The following is a 21369-nucleotide window of genomic DNA, read 5'->3' on the forward strand; positions in this document are numbered from 1 at the left end:
CTTGGATATTGTTTTCTTTGGCCTATGAGTCAAGTCGAGGGTTGGTCGTCGATGGCAGTCACTTAGGCCGCGGCAGGGACGGCACCATGACGCGAGACACCAACAAAAAGCCCGACAAGGAGGCCAAGAAGGACGAGGACAAGAAGGATGGCGACATTAAAGAGGAGCTGGTATGTATGGCGACCCCTCAGGCCCTGGATAGTGTGGTCAGTGCCGTGGTATCCTTATAAATAACGGTTGTTTACCTCGGCTGCCCTGCCTCACCTGCTCGGCTCTTAGGGGAGATGCTTACCTGGATTTACCTGTACGGGGGTGATGTGTGCTAATGGCTGGGTCTGGGGTCACCTTTCACCTCTTGTCTGTTTCTCTAGGCCAAAATGTGTACTTACTAATTACCCAGGAAAGGTTCTGCACATATGACCCGTGTTCGAGTTTCCTCCAGTCACTGCATTTATCGCTCTATGGCTGCTATTAATCTTAGGACGGTCTGGGTTCAGTGTGTAGGTTGATGTTAGAGAAGGGTTGCAGCCACCTATTGCAGAGTTAATGGCTATGTTATGGATTCTTGTTTTGGTCCCTGAAAGCAGTGGATTAGCGAATGACTTCCGGGAAATTGAAGGGGGGGGGTCATTGTGGGCACCGTTGCCAGATTATCGTACTCGCAGCATCACATTTTCCTCCTTCTCCCCCATAAATATCACCAGGAAGCACCAATAATTAACCGTTTTAACGATAACAACATAAAAAAAATAGTTATTGGGGTCTAGGAGACAGTTATTTGGTTGGAAATCGGGAAATATGAGAAAGTGAGTACGACAATCTGGCAACGTTGATTGTGGGTGAAGTCCCCCTCCATTTGGGGTTTGAGAGGGTGAAGCTCCCTCGCCCCCCTTGTTAAGTAGGTTAAGTTACGTTAGCTTGGTTTGAATTTATTCAGCATGCGGTGTGGGCCGACGGAAATCTGGTGGGATAGAATGGGGTGGCAGTGGGAGTGGGTCCACTACACTGGCCGGTGATAACAGGTTGGGCGGGGCGGCGTCGGGTGCACCTCAGGCGTTGAAAAGTCAATCATTTAGTGAGTTCCAGAAAACAGCACTTATCTCTATAATGAAAAGCATATTTTGCCCAGAAATTAACAATCACTGTCTCAAAATTAGTGGGCTACTCTCTTCAAAAATCCCCAATTTTTACTTCTCTACTGTTTCTCTAGGTCTAAACAAGTGTAGAAATAGCAAGGAAATTTGCAAATCATCCATGGAAGTTTTTTGACTGAAAAAAGTAACTTTCCACTGTTTTGAGGATAGAAATTGAATCATAACATCCTAGACCCAAGTTAATTGTGTGATAAATTCAGAATGTAAATAATGTTTTGTGATTAGTGTTTAAGAATTGTATAACTTCCTTCTTCTTTGTTCATTGTCCATATTTTCCCTTATGGGGTTGGACAGGCTATGTGTCTCTCCTCTTAATGATCATTGATTCTCTCCTCCCTGATGTTCATCCTCCTTATGTCTTCCTCCACACATTGATTTCAGTGTCTTGCCTACGTTGTCATATTCTTACATTATTTTCAGTCGGAGGAGGACAAGCAATTACAGGAGGAGCTCAACATGCTGGTGGAGCGCCTTCAGGAGCCCAACGCCGAGCTCTACAAGCCGGCGCTGGAACAGATCCGCTCCCTCATCCGCTCGTCCACCACATCCATGACCAGCGTGCCCAAGCCTCTCAAGTTCATGCGTCTTCACTACCACACCATGAAGGTCACTAACTCTCTTGTGTCACTAAGGGCAATTTTAGACATTTCAGCACCCAAGCACATATATTTAACATGGCTTTCGTAGGAGTTATGGGCATTTTCATGGGTAGTTTTATGACCCTGGTGGTAGTCTGACAAATCCTCTTTACCATGATCATGAAAAAGCACTCTTGAATATGTGTTTAACCCCTTTTTTTTTTTGGCCTTGAAATAAATGATGTTAGAGGCAGGTTCATCTAAAAATATTCTTCAAGCTACCTCAGACTAATCTCCCTTAGGCTTTTGAATGTTTGTTTGTACTCTTAAGTGCCACCTCTTTTCTTCTGTAGGAGTATGATTAGTGGAATTTATTTATTTATTTATTATTTTTTATTTTTTTCCCATGTGTTCCTAAAATGTATTCCCCAACCTTTATTCCGATTGTCTGTGCTTTCTTCTTCTTCTATTCTGATGTAAAAAATAATGACCAAGGTAGTTGCTGTGCCATGATAGAATGCCCCCAATCAATCAGTCACTTCTTAACTCTTTTGTAGTCTGCATATACTGATCTACTCTGCTATCCAGTGATTTGTCAACTGATCTTAAGGTTTTATGACCCTTTTATTCAGTACCTGATCACCTGTCTCCCACTTGTCTGATGAATGGTGTTGTGTTGGCTCTGGATTGTATTTCATTCAGACCAGTGTTAAAGTTGTCTCACTACGGTACTTTTTTCTTTGTGTTAGGTATGAAGGAACTGACTAAAATGACTCCAGTAAAGACACATTAGCTGGATTGTTCCCTTCATCATCATCTTCTGTTTAACCTGGTAGCTGTGGGGATCATGTTTCTTAAAGGACCCTCTAAGCGAGAAAAATGAGAAAAAATCATCACTCACGCAAACCATTTCACAATTAATATCAATGTATTTGTGATCAGTTTATGCATCATCTATTCTGGGGGGGTTATATCATGGTTAAATTTTGGCCCATCGCTGGTACACGGTAAAGCCACAGATTTGGCCCGTTGCTGCTACCGGGTTATTGTCAGGTTTTTCCATAATGACGTGTGAGGTTAGATGGTCAATGGTACGCTTCCAACTAATTCTGTCCATTGCCTCAGCCTCCAATGCCTTTCTTATTCCCTTCTTCGGTTCAGTAAGATAAAATACTGTGCCTTAAACAATTAATAATATGACGAAACATGAAGCACTCGCGTCATTGTGGCTTTTCTTCACGCAGGAAATTTATGACAAGATCAATGACGCCAGCCTGAAGAAGTTTGCGGCGGACATTGTGTCGGTGCTGGCCATGACCATGTCGGAGGAGCGGGAATGCCTCAAGTACCGGCTGCTGGGGGACCGCGGCGAAGTGGGGCAGTGGGGGCATGAGTTTGTCAGGTGAGTCGAGCGCAGCGGTGTGATTGGTTTTTATATGGCAAAATATAATCACTTTTTTTCTCTATTTATCTGTCTCTGTGTGTCTCTCGTTGTTTCTCTGTGTTTCTGTCTCTCTTTATCTGCATCTCTGTATTTGTATCTCTATCTGTATCTCTCTCTCTCTCTCTCTCACACACACACCAAGCCACCTTAGACTAACTTTCCTCAGTTTTTTTTATTTGTTTCTACCCTAAAGTACTCACTACCAATCCACATGCTAATTGCCTGTTATTCCTCTTGTGTGAAGGCACCTGGCCGGGGAGATCGCCCAGGAGTGGGAGACCCTTGGGGAGGACGATGATGCCAAGCGGACGGAGCTGATCGCCGAGGCTCACGTCATTGTTCCCTACCACATGCAGCACAACGCAGAGGCCGAGGCGTGCGACCTCCTCATGGAGATGGAACAGCTGGACCTCCTCACCTCCAAGGACTACGTGGATAAGGTAGGAAGGATTGGGAACTTGTTTGTCATATACTAGTAAAGATATCCCATGATTTACTAATGGGTTACGCTCTTGGAGAAATGATCGTATAATGGACTTGAGAGTTATTCATAAAGATGTCTTCCTTGATTCTTATATGCCACGACCTTTGTCCCTCACTGTAGTACACAGAAGGAGTGAGTGAGTGTTTGTTGACCTTATGACTGCTTGGCTCAAACTGAAGGTGTCTCCAAGCTAAGAAACGCCATATTTTTACTGACATATTCTCATCAAATAAATCATGTGGTTAGGTTGTTCGATGTTAATAGTTTAGTGGCCATGTCTGTTTGGAAGGCTCCTGTAAACTTTTCACCTGACAAATCATGTAATATGACTCCCTAATGTTGCTAATTTTGTGGCTGTGTTTTTTGCAAGGCTCCTGTAAACTTTTCATCTAATAAGTCATGCAACATGGCTACCCAGTATTGATAGTTTCGTGGTAGTGTGCTTAAAAGGTTCCTGTACCCCTTAGGATGCCTACCAGCGGGTTTGCCTGTACCTGACCAGCTGTGTCCCATACGTGCCCGACCCAGAGAACACCAACCTACTGCAGACGTCCCTCCAGCTGTACCGCAAGTTTGGCCAGTACCCGCAGGCCATGAGGCTCGCCCTGCAGCTGCATGACCATGACCTCATCAAGCAGCTCTTTGATGAGTGCCCCGACAAACTGGTAAGATATTATTGTTATCGTTGAGGTCCGTGATTGGGGCAAGTTTGAGACCACTTTACGTTATTCTCAAAATGTGTTTGGGTCTTGGATGTAGTAGTATAGTGTTCCTCAGTATATTTATTAGAGTGAGGAAGTATTGTATGTCTGGAATTAGTCATACTTTCTGTAACCATCAAAGGAAGTAAAATTATTGAACTCAAACTTACTGCAATGATCAAAGGCAAGTGAGGGCTGGTTGTAAAGGACTCCTAAGTCTCTATTGCTGATGAAGTTAACTGTGAACATTGAAGAAACTGCTTATTGTTAAGTTAGTTCATCAATTATTGTCTTGTTTCTATTTGTTTTTGAAATAAGGATTATATTGCAGGTCAAAATGCAAGTTGCCTTCATGCTGGGGAGGCATCAAGTGTTTTTGGAACTCCCAGAAGAGATGGATGACTACGAGGACTTCACAGAGATCTTGTCCAACTCTCACCTCAACACACACTTCCTCTCCCTGGGCCGTGAGGTGGGCGCTTACTCTATGCTGTTTTCTCTGACTTCTATAGCTCTTTTGTAGTCTCTATACACTGATCTCCCTTGCTATTCAGTGGTTTGCTAACAGTACCGATCTTAAGGTTTTATGATCCTATTTTTCAATTTCTAGTCACCTTTCTTTAATTTATCTGAACAGTGTTGTGGGGTGGGGGGCTGACAGGGTCCTGGATTGTATTTCATTCAGACCATTGTTAAGATCATCTCACTATAGTCCGTTCAGTTGAAGCTTGCACCTGGAGCCTAGCGAGAGGTTTGTAAGCTGCTCTGTGATTGGCTACCGCTCCTCTCACTCACTTATCATTGACACACACTGATGCAACACACCTCTGTATTATTTGATGTGATTTCGACTGCAGTTAAGGTAGAATAGCTGGCCCTTCTCTTCTTCAGTCCAGAAAAAATAAAATACACTCAGTGATGTCAGTGTGGCTTTTAATCATTCTCTGCATCATGATCTCCCCAAAACATCTCATTGCCATCTTTCTTAGGATGATGACTTATTCAATGGCTGTTAATCCTCTTCCAGTTGGACATCATGGATCCCAAGACCCCGGAAGACATATACAAATCTCACCTGGAGAACAACCGTCCCACGTTTGGCCCAGGGCAGGTGGACTCAGCAAGACAGAATTTGGCCTCATCCTTTGTCAATGGCTTCGTCAATGCAGCGTTTGGTACAGACAAATTGCTCACAGAGGACGGCAACAAATGGTTCTACAAAAATAAAGAACATGGTGAGATTTTAATGTAATAACTACTGAGGGTGTTTAGGTATGAATATTTAGCTAGTGTTATTTAATCTGCCTTCAGTATCCTTGGTTGCCCTGTGGCTTGTACCTGAGATTAAAGGTTTTTGACTCTTGTAGGACCGTTTTACAAGTCGAATCCAAGAAGTTTCGGGTCCCTACAGAGTTTGGTTTAGGGCAACATTGCCAGATTGTCATATTCAGTCTCCTATCTTTTCCGATTTCCGACCCAAAAACTGCCTTCCTGACCCCAATAACTGGTTTCATATATAGTTATCGTTAAAATGGTTAATTATTGGTGATTTTTGGGAATAGTTATGACTCAGAAACTGGTTAATACAAGGCTCTGAGTACGAGAATCTGCCAACGGTGATTTAGGGGCCATATTACAAGTCAGATCCAAGAAGTTTTGGGTCCCTACAGAGTTCAGGATGAATAACTTTGTAGGGACCCGAAACTTCTTGGATCTGACATGTAATACGGCCGTTTATCCCTGCTGTATATTAAAGTCTTTGATTGTTTTATAGATTAGTTTACGTATCATCACAGGGGCCTCAGAATAGTACATGATGAGGCAATGAGAAGTGTATTATATATAAGGAACTGAAGTGTTAATTAATGGTGATGTAAGTGCAGAAGGGCATACATGTTGGGAAAAATCTTTATAGGTAGAAAGTTTACTGACAGGAGAGGAGTGGATCAGGTCATCTCTCCTCCTGAAATTGACCTCTCTTTCGACTACTCATCTTTACTCTTTTATATAGGAGCAGTGATTAGCGGGCTTTTTATCTTTATTCATTTATTTATTTTATTTTTTGCCCTTGAGATGCTTCCTTTACTGTAAAAAATAAATAAAAGCAGTGGTTGAAATTGGTTGGGGTGAAGACAGTAATATATATTTTTTTTCTTAGGTATGTTAAGCGCCACAGCATCCCTCGGCCTCATCCTTTTGTGGGACGTTGACGGGGGACTGACACAGATCGACAAGTACCTCTACTCCTCGGAAAACTTCATCAAGTCCGGCGCTCTCCTGGCCTGCGGGATTGTCAACAGTGGCGTGAGGAATGAGTGTGACCCGGCCCTCGCCTTGCTCTCAGACTACATTTCACACAGAGTCATGGTGAGTGAGATCAATCTGGTGGTTAGGTTGGAAGTGATTCTTTTAAAGGGGATGGAAGCCGCACATTAGTCAGTGATCAATACATATCGTAATTTCTGCCCTGTTCTCTGACTATATATCACACAGAGTCATGGTAAGAGGGATCAATTTGGAGGTTAGATTGGAAGTATTTTTAACTTTTTATGGGGGAGTAAGTCACACATTAGTCAGTGCACAATACATCATAAAATCTGCCCTGTGCTCAGGCTATATATCACACAGAGTCATGGTAAGAGGGATCAATTTGGAGGTTAGGCTGGAAGTATTTTTAACTTTTTATGGGGGAGTAAGTCACACATTAGTCTGTGCACAATACATCATAAAATCTGCCTTGTGCTCAGACTACATATCGCGCAGAGTCTGGTGAGTGTGATCAATCTGGAACATAGGTAGCAAGTGTTCTGTTTTTATGGGAGGGTAAGTTGCACATCAGTTAGTGTTCGATACATATCATAATTTCTTCTGTGTTGTGTTTTGATGTTAAATATTGAAGTGTAAGTCAGCCATTTAGGGAGAGAGAGACAGTAGGTAGACAAATGACAGACTGGGAAATCAAATAGCTGATATAAACAACACACAGGGTTATGATGGTGATTATGACATATATTAGGGAAGATATAGTGAGTAGATGCTATAAGTGTTAAAGGAAAAATGAGAGTGTGATGGATGAATGGTAAAGAGGAAAGAAACAACAGATGAACAGATAGAATGACATGCTGGGAAATAGCTCATATAAAAAGACACTGGTTGATGATGTTGATATATAGTAAGGAAGATATGGTCAGTAGTTGCTGTAAGTATTAATGATAAAATGAGGTTAGATACTAAGTTCATGGATAGTGAGGGTTAGATGGGCCTCTCTCTCTCTCTCCCTCCCCCCATACCAGCCTCATAGGTATCAGGACACCTCTCCTCCTGAAATTGACCTCTCTTTCGGCCACCTCTTTTGATTCTTTTTTTTAGGAGCAGTGAGTAGTGGGCTTATTTTATTATTGTTTCTTTTTTATGTGCCCTTGAGCTGTCTCCTTTGTTGTAAAAAAAAAAATACAAACTCCATATTCATGTTCTTGTTCTTTTTACCTAAAACGCAGATCATCCGAGTTGGTGCAATCCTCGGTCTTGGTCTGGCCTACGCTGGGAGCAACAGGGAGGCAGTGCTGAAGGTGCTGCTGGCGGTGCTCTCTGACGATAAGTGTACCCTGGAGGTGGTGGGCATCACAGCCTTGGCGTGCGGCATGATCGCTGTCGGCACCACGAACCAGCTGGTGGTGGAGGCGCTGGTCACAACACTCCTTGCCAAGTCCGAGGTGGAGCTCAAGGAGACGTACGCCAGATTCATCTCCCTTGGTCTGGCTCTTGCGTACCTAGGTAAGACCATGTGATTCTTCTTGGGTTGTGATAATAAGTATATAATTTTTGTGTTTAACCCGTCTGCTGCGATTGGCACGGATTTGGCTTTCACTGGTAGCCTGGTAATATACTCCCAGGTCTTTCTCTCCCTCTGGTGGATAGTAGAGTGTTTCCCATGTGGTATTGGTATGCTGGATATCTCCTCCCAAGGTGTAGGACTTTACATTTTTCTGCTTTGAATTGTAACAGCCACTTTTTGTTCCATTCCTCTAGCTTGGTGATGTTTTCTTGTAGGAAATCTACAGTCAAGGGGTTAAACAGTGCATTTCATATGGGATGCTTAAGTGTATATCCTGTTCATAGCTTTTATGCAGTATTGCCTTCTTTTCCTCTAAATTTTATGTTATCGTTTTTGTAATAATGAAATTTTGACAAAGAGAATGTTCCTTGCTAAATGTTTTCACGTAACTTTAAACTCCACCAGGTTGCCAGGACAAGTGTGAAGTGGTCCTCTCCTGCATTGAGAATCTGCCGACACCCTTCAGACAGATGACGGGGACGCTCATCGAGGTGTGCGCCTATGCTGGCTCCGGCAATGTCCTCAAGGTGAGCGGTGGCTGGCTGAGGAATTATGTTGGGAAAGATTTACTGAAGTGTTGCATAAAGGGAGTCACATATAAATCTTCAATAACTAAGTGTATGAGGTTCCAGTTAAAAATGTAATTGATTGAAATCCTATGTGAATTTTCCATAGATTTTCTGAAGTGATTGTCATGCTGAATTTACTGTGCATTGCTGTATTTGCTTCATAATGTTGTTGTTCAGTGAATCGTCTAAAAAGTAAAATATTAGAAGGGTTTGTAGTTGATCCATTTTATTGTTAATCATAACTTATTTCTTTGCATTAGTGTTGGGCTTGTACAGAATTTGACCCTTCTAAAATTATCTGAACTGATTTAAAAATTTTTGTCACTGTGCTGGGTAGATAACAGCATTACTTAATTACCCTTTGTTTTAGGATGTCAATGCTATGCAGGTTAAATTAATTCAAAAGGTGATTGGTCTGATTTGTGTTGTTCTCTCCCAGGTTCAGGAAATGCTTCACATCTGCACAGACCACTACGACCAGGAGGAAACAAAATCCAAGGACAAGAAGGAAAAAGAGAAAGACAAGGATAAGGACAAGGACAAAGACAAGGACAAGGACAAGGATAAGGACAAGCCTGAAGAAAAGGAAGTTGACCTGTCATCTCAGCAGGCCGTGGCAGTGCTTGGTGAGTCTTCTGTGGCCTCTGAGTATTGCTTATAACTCTAATTACAGTCAACATTCATAGTTTGACATGGCATGGCTGTTGTTCGCTTCATCTTGATAATGAAGTGAAGTTTTATAGCTGGTTATGTGGCAGCTTGAGTTCATTGGTGTAGTAACTTTGTATTTTCATAACCTAGACTTCAGGATAAACAAGGTCCAAGTGGTGTCTTGTGATTCATGATAACAGAGGGTCCTAGAGGAGGCAGATTTGTAGATGAGATTTGTGGCATCATACTAGTGCTTGTAGGGAAAAAGAAGGGAACTTGTATTATGTGGAGAGCTTGATGATGTTGATTATAATTGCATCAGCACACAAAGGTCTCCCCTAAGCATTTTCATTTGTTTCTCTTTTGTGCCTCTTATTTCTGATGATAATGGAGGTTAATGATGGTGATGACTAATGTAACTGTCTCATGTATTCCAGGCATTGCACTTATCTCCATGGGGGAAGACATTGGTGCGGAGATGTCCTTCCGGCAGTTTGGTAACTTGCTACGGTATTGTGAGCCAGTCATCAGGCGTGCGGTTCCCCTCGCGCTGGGTCTCATCTCCGTGTCCAACCCAAGACTCAACATCCTGGACACCCTCAGTAAATTCTCCCATGACTCTGACTCTGATGTAGCGCACAATGCAATCTTTGCCATGGGATTGGTGGGTGCTGGAACCAACAATGCAAGGTGGGTTTGGGTATTGTTTTCTGATTTATCCCTTGTGATAGGTGTTTATGTGGTCTGAGTTATATAGTTCAATTCTGATTGGGTGACTGCTGTTGAGGGTACTTTTGAGTCACTGCAATTCTTCAATAGACCTTCCTGCCATTCAGCAATCCTTCAATAGACTTTCCTGTCATTCAGCAATCCTTCAATACACTTTCCTGTCATTCAGCAATCCTTCAATACACTTTCCTGTCATTCAGCAATCCTTCAATACACTTTCCTGTCATTCAGCAATCCTTCAATACTCCTTCCTGACACCCTGCAATCCTTCAATACACTTTCCTGTCATTCAGCAATCCTTCAATATAGATCCAATACAGTGTCATTCTAAGTACCCAAACCAAGCTATAGTCCCCTTAATGGTCAGGTTTTTTACTCAACATCTGATACTAAAGAGATTTCCTGTGGGGTTCCCTCAAATTTCTTACCACCTATATCAACACCAAACACTTTACAAGGAATTTTCATAGTGATTTGTATTTGGTTTAGAAGCTATTAAATTTTCTGTGTTGGATTGTGAAAGTGGCCTATGAAGTGAGAGGAAAACATTGTCTAGTTAATGTAGCTTTGCACAGTTGTAGTTTACTAAAATAAACTCTTTTTGTCTGAGAGTTGTGGCAATGCAGAACAAAGCCTTGGGTCATTGAAGGATTTGTCTACTTGTTTGTCTTGTAAGAGCAAATACTTGACTGCAAAAAAGTTCAGTCAAAACTTCCTTTCTTCAGATTGGCTGCAATGTTGAGACAGCTGGCTCAGTACCACGCCAAGGACCCCAACAACCTGTTCATGGTGAGGCTGGCGCAGGGCCTCACCCACCTGGGCAAGGGCACCATGACCCTGTCCCCCTACCACAGCAACCGCCAGCTCATGTCCCCTGTGGCTGTGGCGGGACTCCTGGCAACCTGCATAGCCTTCCTGGATGCTAAGACCTGTGAGTGGCATTTCTCGTTTATGAATACATTTATGAAAAGCTCAGACTGTGATGAATGCATAAAAAGTCTTGTTCTCCCCCCCTCATTTTCCTTTTTCTCTTACCATCTTTCTGTATTTTTTTTCTTTTTGTCATTTCTCTCTGCTCCTCTCTCTTTCACTTTCTCTGTTTCTCTCTTTATCTGCTTCTTTGTTTCTGCTTCTCTCTATCAATAGTAATGTGAAAGATCCAAAAGGACAGTGTTTATATGTTTACTAACTCAGCATTTCTTCATCACCAGTAATCCTTGGGAAGAGCCACTACTTGCTGTACTGCCTGGTCACCGCCATCCAGCCCCGCATGTTGGTCACGTTCGATGAGCAGCTCAACCCATTGCCGGTGTCTGTCAGAGTTGGTCAGGTGGGTAAAGGTCTTGTAGTAGGAGAAATTTCTAGTAATTTATAAACCCATTAACTGACTCTATTCCTCTATTTCTGTATGGGGACTGCAAGATGAGAACAGTAAAGCTGAAACTAATTAAGTATTGATATTTCCCCCAAAAAAATTTAGGTTTGTGACAAAATTGCACTGCTATCCAATGCTCTCCTTCAGTAACCCCTTCAGGCATTGGGTTGAATAATTATCTTCCATCCATCATCTTCATCCTCTCCCTTATCACTTGTCTCTCTTGTGTCCTTAAAATATATTCATCTGTCAAGTAGATTAGGCTCCCAATCACCCCCACCTTATTTTCTGACTTGTACAGGCCCTTAACTTTCATTTTGATAATTAAAACATCCTTACTTCGCATACCAACAGGCCTATTAACCCTCTTTCTCTCTGAACCAGGCGGTGGATGTGGTTGGCCAGGCCGGCAAGCCCAAGACCATCACTGGTTTCCAAACGCACACCACCCCTGTCCTGCTGTCCCATGGCGAGCGAGCCGAGCTGGCCACCGATGAGTACACGCCCCTCACACCCATCATGGAGGGCTTCGTCATCCTCAAGAAGAATCCAGACTTTGATACCTAGAATTTGTAGGCTTAGAGACTTCATGTTGTAGGTGTAAATGTCTAATATTTTGTTTACTCGCTATGATGGTGTTATTTAAGGTAGGCAAGGAGGAGAAAGCTTTCTTAAATGGAATTAGTGATAGTTGTAAATTCATGCCACTTATGGATTTGTGTCATACTGATATGTATTGTTATTCCAAATAAAGGCATGCTAATGCTTATTTTATCAGTGTTTATATCAAGGAAACTTTCATATCTAGAGTAATTTCACAAATACTGAGGCGTGATGGATTATCAGATCAGTGGTATCTTATGAAGAATCTCCCCAACAATGTTGCCGAGTGAGACGAAATTGAGTGATCTCCCCGACCCCATCACAAGCTATCATGTGAGGTATATCTCCCTGCACGTAATGTTCGTGACTCATTGTTTTCCCTCTTATTTTTTTGTTTCCGTGATTCATTGTTTTCCTTTTTTTGTTGCATGTCAAGTAATTGGTGTGTTTATTCAATCGGAATGAAGAAAGTAAAACATATGAAGGATAGTTTATTATACTTATCATCACGTAGGGGTCTGAAAAGAAATGAGTGCATATATTTATTTGCATAAACATTATAAGATTGATTACATCACAAACTACAGATAGAAATGAAGAAAGTCTCCTGTATCCGTGCATCATCTTGATATGAGATGTATGCTTGTTCCAATAGGATTTAGTTGTGTGGGTATGGGCACCATTTTGCTTATCCAAAAAAATCAGTGAATGGTTAACGTGTCCCTCAGTCATCAGTATGAAGCGGTTGTATCATATCGAGTCCACAGTTTCCCACGTACCCGGTGGCAGGAGGTGGTGTTATCGACCATACCACACGCCCACACAGAGGCCCCGATGATGCTTGAGCTTATGTGAAAACAAAGATTCATCAATTTCCGACCAGGTCACGGGTGGTCAGGTCAGCTGATCCACTGGTGAGGTCTTTGACACCTATTAATATCGTGTCTCGGTGGTCATGTGAAGAATATCCTCCCCGGACTTGTTCAGGAAGAGCCCTCTCGCCCACAGATTGCTCCGAGGGCGAATTTTTCATATGATCCGGTCACTGTACTTGTTGAGAGGTGGTTGGCTTTCTTAACTTTGTCGTCCCATAATCATATTTTAGGCACATATGTCATCTGAACCACCTTGAAAACTCAATATAGATAAGTCCCACATCACAGTAGGCAAGACGATTTTTGCTTCATTCATTACAGCAAAATGAAAACAAGCAAATGCAGAGAGCAACAATGTCAGGGTTGGGTTGATTTGCATTCCTGGTAAACAGAGGCGGGGGAGTGGCACAGCGCTATCGCCGCCGCTCACATGATAAACCGAGGTGACAGTAGAAAGTCTAGGATGCAAAATGTTTATTCCCAGCTGTAACACATCAACAGCGGCGGCCTAAAGTTGCAGGGCCAGGGACTCATGGCATCGTAATCTTTTGCGTCGTAGATCCAGCTGCCGAGACTCGACTGCAACGATAAATCTACTACTGCGTATTATAGTACATATTAATTTAATTTTCGGATGCCCCGCCGGCCATGTGTCGGGGATGTATCCTTGCAATGAGCCTCGTCTCTGAGCATTAAGCCCGTCATCGATCAATGGGTGTCATCGAGGTGTTCAAAAGCGGTGGCCGAGGCTGGGCGCCCGGCGAGACGTGGCAGCGCGGCACACCTCCAAACGTAAACACCGGGCTGTTCCGCCCACCGGCCGGCCCGGGGGGACAAAGCTGCTGCTGCCCACCACCCACATGCAATAAAAAAGCACTAGATTATTTTTCATGTGAGGAATGAGCTGGATATGAATCGTTTTTGCTAATTCATGAAGTTTTAACTGTATATTTATTGTAAAGTAAGGGGCTGCGGGACGCCGGCCGGCAACATTTGACAGGGTGGAGGGGGCGGAGGCGCGGTGGGCGGACCAACCAAAACACAGCTGACACTCTCCCTAAGTCTTTGTTTCAGTAGTCTTCAGGCAGCACATTTAAAACTGTGCACATAATCATTCATGGCTATGTCAACCAAAGTACGAAAACAGTGTAAAAAAGTCAGTCGTTGTATTTTACAGCTGAACGTTCTTTGTTTTGATGGAAGCAGCAGCCCCGGCACGCCGGCCAATCACAAAACTGGGTCAGAGATGCGGGGACCAATCACGGCCGCTGGAGGAGGTCACGTGGTTTTGTTGTTGTTTGTCAGCTGGGCGGCCAGGCCCGCTGGGCCGCTCAGCTGATCCACCAGTCAGTTCCACGCAAATGTATATCGCGGGTAGACACGCGTGCGTCTTCACCGTCTTGAGCAACTGTGTTCAAGATAGACTCTCTCACTGGACCGTGACTTAGCAGTGGGAGGTGTCTGCAGGATTCTCAAGTCTTATTACAGTCTTCTTGGACTGGCTGTGCAAAGAAAGTATTTTCATAAAACTTGCCATTGTGTAAAATATAAGTTTGAATATTTTTTTCACTGCCAATAATTTTCGAGGACAACCATGTCGACCGGCAAGCGGCTGGCGAAGCGGTCCATCCTGGGCACCCGGGTGGCCTGCTGCCTGGAGGACGGCAAGTACTACGCCGGGGTGATATGTGCGGTGAAGACCGTGGACGAGGGCGGCCCCACGGTGTACTCAGTGCGGGTGGAGGGCGAGAGGAGGTCGCGAGAAGTGCGTGAGAGTGACTTGGTGGGCAGCGGCTTCACGGCGGTGGGCTCTGTCAAGCTGAGGGCGGGCCAGCGCGCCTACATTACCCACAACAACAGGGAGGTGTGCGGCACAGTGCTCTACCACAGACCCAACATTGACGAGGTGCTCATCTCCGTCACCAACCCTGAGGTACGTAGCAACACCAGGCTGCTTCTTTGTGTCAGTCTAAGGAAGTGATTAGTGCCACGCAACACAAGTTAACTCGACACGTCCTTTGTGCTCGACCATTCCTTGCTGCAATTTACTTGGTGCTTCTCAGATTGATATTACCGGCTATAAAGGTAACACACACACACACACACACACACACACACACACACACAGTAACATACAAGGTTTATTGGAACTTCTTTATATTCTTTGTTACCCTTTATTGCATTTTATTTTTAGTGTGGGCGGGCGTGGGTGTGTCGCCTATGATGTGAATTATTTGCATGTACCGGTATATAAAGAGAGAATGGATATGCCTTTTTGTCAAGTGTGAGGTGGCCATTTTATGCATTTCCCATACCGCGAGGCCTTTGAATAGTACGTCTTTTCAAATTAAAACGATATACGGATGTTTAGAGATTGATATGATCACTTTCAAGGGTAGATATTTTTAGCCGGCCGGTGTGAGTGAGAATAAGATGTGTCAAGTGTGGTGTGGGTGTTGGAAGCCCTGACCGGAGGAAGGACCTGTTGTTACATGAGCGGCGTGAAGGGTATTCAAGGTGCTGGGGGAGGGCGGCTCGTGGGTGGGGCCTGCGGTGACGTGATCTTGGTGTATACAGGATTCCACACGACCGAGGGAGCGAAGACGTGAATCACCGGGTTGGGAAATGATTGTGATTGCCACCCTGGAATGTTAACGCTCCAAGGGGATACAAAAACTAATAGTGCAGTGCTAGTAATGGGCTTGTCCTTTGTCCTTGAGGTTTAAATGCAACCTGTGAACCGGTAATCGTGAAAATAAGGCCGTGTATATATTTTTTTCTATATTTCACACCTGTAATAAACACCAGAACAAAGGAAAAACAACCTGCCCCTAGACTTTGGTGAATCATGCAAAGTTAGGCAAAGTTACGGATATATCCTATAGTTGCTCCTGGCCTAAGTGCTTATCTCCGTCTCATTGGCCCTTGAGTCGGTGTTAGGCAAGAACCAGGACAGGGCAGGTGTGATATCCGGTTTGCCACAGATTATTTCCCCCAGGTTTCCCCAGGTATTCATACACCGACCTAAAGCATTGTATTAAACCGGCATTCTCGAAACTTGATGCTTGACTATGAATATGTGCAATCGTATTTTCATTATAACAAAGGAAGTATCGGTGTTGCCAAGTGCTTCATGGTTGTATGTTATCCATTGTTTATAACCCAAGATATGTGGGTATTGCCAAGTATACTTTATCGCTGTATTCTCGTCATTCTTCTTATCCAAGGACGTAATCAGTATTGCCAAGTACTTCTGTGTATTATCCATTGTTCGTAACCCAAGAGATATCAGTATTGCCAAGTATTTCTGTGTATTATCCATTGTTCGTAACCCAAGAGATATCAGTATTGCCAAGTATTTCTGTGTATTATCCATTCTTCGTAACCCAAGAGATATCAGTATTGCCAAGTATTTCTGTGTATTATCCATTGTTCGTAACCCAAGAGATATCAGTATTGCCAAGTATTTCTGTGTATTATCCATTCTTCGTAACCCAAGAGATATCAGTATTGCTAAGTATTTCGTTATATTTAGGTAAGTTTATAACCCAAGACCAGTATTAACCAGTATTTCTTATCTGTATATTAGTAATCGTTCATAATCTAAGACACATAACTATTGCCGAGTCTTCATACCCTTTCGTTATATTTAGGTCAGTTTATAACCCAAGACATCAGTATTGACAAGTATTTCCTACCTGTACATTAGTAATCGTTCATAATCTAAGACGTATTAGTATTGCCAAGTGCTTCATAACTATATATTCAGTCAACGGCAGGTGGCAGGTCGGTTTATAGAACTCACACAGCGTTGCATCAGGGAACCCAATTGACGCCTTCCATTGTGTACTGACTCCTCCTCTCAACCCCTTTCACTACCTGCTCGTCACTCATTCATCCGGCCCTTTCTTTGTACTCAGCCATGACGCAGGCCTTTACCTCGTTGGCAGCTTGGTGTATATAGTCCGCGGCCACTCAGATCTATTTATATTCACCCAAGACTGACCTTTTAATACCTTGGCACCCATATACCTCCGCTTTGACCTTTTCTGGTAACTCAAATATGACGTGTGATCCCTTAGAGTTATTTGTTTTGATGTTGGTATTGCTTTTTATAGTGTTTATTTTTTCCTCACCCAAGACTGACCTTTTAATACCTTGGCACCCACATACTACCGCTTTGACCTTTTCTGGTAACTCAAATATGACGTGTGATCCCTTAGAGTTATTTCATTTTACGTTTGTGTCGTTTTTTGTACCTTTTTAGTTTTTCCTCATCCAAGACTGACCTTTTTTGATACCTTGGGACCCGTATAGTAGTGGTTTGACCTTTCTTGGTAACTCAAATATGACGTGTGATCTCTTAGAGTTATTTGTGTTGATGTTTGTGTTGTTTTTTGTACCTTTTTTTAGTTTTCCTTACCCAAGACTGACCTTTTGATACCTTGGGACTCGTATAGTAGTGGTTTGACCTTTCTTGGTAACTCGAATGTGACGTGTGATCCCTTGGAGTTATTTCATTTTACGTTTGTGTCGTTTTTGTACCTTTTTTATAGTTTTTCCTCACCGAAGACTGACCTTATTGATACCTTGGGACCCGTATAGTAGTGGTTTGACCTTTCTTGGTAACTCGAATGTGACGTGTTATCCCCTAGAGCTATTTATTCTGAAGTTGGTATAACTTTTTATAGTTTTTTTGTCTTAACTCACTCATAACTGACCTTTTAAAGTCTTGGCATTCCGTTTACTAGCGTGTGACCTTTTCTGGTAACTCAAATCTGACGTACATTCTTCAAGAGTTATTTGTTGTGATGTCTGTGTTGCTTTTTATAGATTTTAGGTTTTAATCTCAACAGTGACCTTTAAAATCCTTGGCATCCGTACACTAGCGGTTTGACCTTTCCTGGCAACTGAAATATGGTGTACATTTCCCAAGATTTATTTGTTTACATTTGTGTCTCGTTTTATTGGTTCTTTTATTTTACTTTCTGCTCTGTTCAATGTTAATGGATACCTCGCCTTCTGTGTGTATATGTGTGAAGGTTGTATGTTTAATTAATGATCTAAGTCATGTTTTTACTCACTCAAACCAACATGCAATTTGTCTTCGTCCTTCAACCACTACCCTTATCACCCTCACTGCCACCCCCGTCAACACCACCTGCACCACCACCAGTCATGTACAGGGTAGTGGTGGGTAGGAGGAGAAGGAGAAGGAGGAGGAGGGAAGGCATTTCAGGAACTTTCAGCTTTAGTTTGTACCCTGGCAGCGTCCTCATATTTTGCTTGGTGTGTTCGTGTGTGTGTGTGTGTGTGTGAGAGAGAGAGAGAGAGAGAGAGGCGAGAGCACTTTGGCGTTGAAATGTATCGACCCTTCCTTCCTCTCCTTGCCTTGGAAATGATAGAGAAATAATGGATTTTACATAATAGAAGAACCATATGATACCGGTAGTTGTTGTTCTCGTACTGTTTGGGGTATCAATAAAACAGCTTCCTCACCTTAGACTTGAAATGTATCGACCTTCCTTCGTCTCCTTACCTGGGAAATACGTAGTAATATAGAGAGAATGGAGTTTATATATGAGAGAAAGCTGATTGCTGTCCGTGTTTGTTTGGGATGTTACTATTGGTACTTAGACAGCTATATACTTGATTTTTTACTTAACTGTATCGACCTTCCTTCCTCTCCTTGCCTGGGAAATAATAGAGAAATAATGGAGTTTGTAAATAAGAAAGGAGTTGATTGCTGTCCGTGTACTGTTTGGGATATTGCTATTACAGCTACTTGATTTTTTGCTTAAACTGTATCGACCTTCCTTCCTCTCCTTGCCTGGGAAATAATAGAGAAATAATGGAGTTTGTAAATAAGGAAAGAGGTGATTGATGTTCGTGTACTGTTTGGGATATTACTAGTGATACTTAAACAGCTACTTGATTTTTTACTTGAAATGTATCGACCTTCCTTCCTCTCCTTGCCTGGGAAATAATAAAGAAATAATGGAGTTTGTAAATAAGGAAAGAGGTGATTGCTTTCCGTGTACTGTTTGGAATGCTACTTAAACAGCTTCCTCGCTTTAGACTTGAAATGTATCGACCCTTCCTTCCTCTCCTTGCCTGGGAAATAATAGAGAAATAATGGAGTTTGTATAGTAGAAAATGTTGATTGCTGTTCTCTTATACCATTTGGAGCATCAATTAAGCAGCTCTTGAAATGTATCGAGTTTCCTTTCCTTGCCTTGAAAATAATAGAGAAATAATGGAGTTTGTATAGTAGAAAATGTTGATTGCTGTTCTCTTATACCATCTGGAGCATCAATTAAACAGCTCTTGAAATGTATCGAGTTTCCTCTCCTTGCCTTGGAAATGATAGAGAAATAATGGAGTTTGTATAGCAGAAAAAAAAACTTGATTGCTGTTCTCGTACTCTTTGGAAAATTAATTAATGAACTTATTGGCTTTACATAGACTTAAAAACATATCGACAGCTTTTCTTCACTTTAGACTTATAATGTATCGACCCTTCCTCTCCTTGCCTGGGACATAATACAGAAAGTAATGCATATATGAATGAAAAGACTTGGTCATTAATTCGCATACTGTTTTGGATAATACTTAAACATCTTAACTTTACGTAGTCTTGAAATGTTTTAACTTTACTCTCCGTGCGTTGGAAATAATACAGAATAAAAGATGAAATATATGCAAAAGAAAAACCTTGATAGCTATTCGCGTACTGTTTGGAATATTAAAAAGCTTCTTGAATAATGACTTAGTGGATTATGAAAAGGTTAATAGTGAAGAAGTATGAGAGAGAGAGAGAGAGAGAGAGAGAGAGAGAGAGTTAACCCTGCACTAAAAGTTGACCTAGTATGTGTGTGTTTGTTTGTGTGACCTCTTTACCGCCTGTTTTTTGACCCCTCCACCGTCTTCAGAGATGGTAAACACACACACACACACATTAGAGAGAGAGAGAGAGAGAGAGAGAGAGAGAGAGAGAGAGAGAGAATTAGACAAGTTGAATCTTTGAACTCTATGTTGAATTAAGTCTCTAAATAGACTAAATAAATTAATATATAAAAGTTAGAAGGGCATACACTATAACTACGCGTGACCTCAGTGCTCAATCTCCGTCTCCTTGGCCCTTGAGGTAATTAGGAAGAAGAGGAATATAAAAAAGAAACAAGATAACATTAATATAACATCAATTTCACCACTTTCACCTCTGCTAAGTTCGCCATTATATTGCTCATTCATTTCCCTTTCCCCGGCGTTCCGTGAGGTTGGGTTCGCAAGGATTTAGACGAAGCACATTGTAAGGATTCACCACATACGCGCGTCAGTTCTCGTCCGTGTATAGGTGCTGGTTGCAAAGGGTTGTGGTTGTGTGTGTGTGTGTGTGTGTGTGTGTGTTGCATGGTCTTGTTCTCTTTCTTCCTCCTCTTCGTCTTCTTTTTCTCCTTCGTCTTCACAATTTTCTTCTTCCTTCCTACCTTCTTCGTTTTCTTCTTTTTCTTCTTCTTCTTCTTTTTCTTCTTTTCCTTCGTCTTCTTAATTGTCTTCTCCCTTCCTTCTTTTTCCTCTTCCTTTCTTTCTTCTTTTAATTCATCTTACTACTACTACTACTACTACTACTACTCAAGGCACACTTATTTTCAACCCGTTAAAAGTAATTAAAACCCCATTACTTAACACTGACAAATAATCAAGCTCATTGTGTAAATTTTAAGTATAGATTCAAATAATGTAATAAAAACAACATAAAGACAAAAGGTAAAGTAATAAGAAGTCGAGTGATACATGACTATTAGAATTACACACACACACACACACACACACACACACACACACACAAACACACACAAGGAATACAAAGTGGGTTGAAGAAACTTAACACCCAATTCAATGTAATCGTGAACCATGTCGAATACCGGAGGAAGGGAGGGGTGAAAGCAGTTTGTCAGAGAGAGAGAGAGAGAGAGAGAGAGAGAGAGAGAGAGAGAGAGTCTTCCTGCCCCGGAGATAAATGATTGAGTCTCCTGCGATGCGAAAAGAAAGGGAAGGAGGAGAAAGAAAGGAAGAAAAGAAGAAGAAAAAGAAGTCAGAACGAAGGAAGGAAAGAAGAAGAAGAAGAAGAAGAAGGAAGGGAATAAGGAGAAGAAGGAAATTAAGAAGACAAAGACGAAGAAGAAAAAGTTGAAAGCCTCCAACGAGAAGAGGAAAAAGAAGTTGATAAAAAAACTTCATTAGTCTTGCGATAACGAGGTGTGTGTGTGTGTGTGTGTGTGTGTGTGTGTGGACATAACGTTAGGTAGCTGAATACCGTACACACACACACACACACACACACACACACACACACACACACCTAGCA

General features: G+C 42.3%; 2 protein-coding genes across 3 annotated transcripts in view; both read left to right on the forward strand.

Moving 5' to 3' along the window:
• The first annotated feature begins 9 nt into the window (after positions 1 to 9).
• On the forward strand, positions 10 to 12292 carry LOC126988757 (26S proteasome non-ATPase regulatory subunit 2-like). The gene is made up of 15 exons (XM_050847151.1): positions 10 to 170; positions 1575 to 1760; positions 2977 to 3134; positions 3421 to 3616; positions 4128 to 4325; positions 4693 to 4833; positions 5389 to 5596; positions 6520 to 6728; positions 7859 to 8135; positions 8602 to 8723; positions 9205 to 9391; positions 9854 to 10106; positions 10871 to 11076; positions 11357 to 11475; positions 11905 to 12292. Exons 1-15 carry the CDS (start codon positions 87 to 89, stop codon positions 12085 to 12087), a joined length of 2727 nt encoding a protein of 908 aa, XP_050703108.1. The 5' UTR covers positions 10 to 86; the 3' UTR covers positions 12088 to 12292.
• Positions 12293 to 14329: 2037 nt separating this feature from the next.
• Positions 14330 to 21369, forward strand: part of LOC126988758 (zinc finger protein 704-like) — a 193190-nt gene continuing 186150 nt past the window's right edge. For both annotated transcript variants that reach the window (XM_050847152.1, XM_050847153.1), the window contains exon 1: positions 14330 to 14931. In XM_050847152.1, coding sequence (XP_050703109.1) covers positions 14593 to 14931 — 339 coding nt within the window. In that variant the 5' untranslated portion in view covers positions 14330 to 14592. The remainder of the gene's footprint in view (positions 14932 to 21369) is intronic.

The sequence above is a fragment of the Eriocheir sinensis genome, chromosome 70, assembly GCF_024679095.1.
Source record: "Eriocheir sinensis breed Jianghai 21 chromosome 70, ASM2467909v1, whole genome shotgun sequence".
NCBI classification, from domain to species: Eukaryota; Metazoa; Arthropoda; class Malacostraca; order Decapoda; family Varunidae; genus Eriocheir; species Eriocheir sinensis.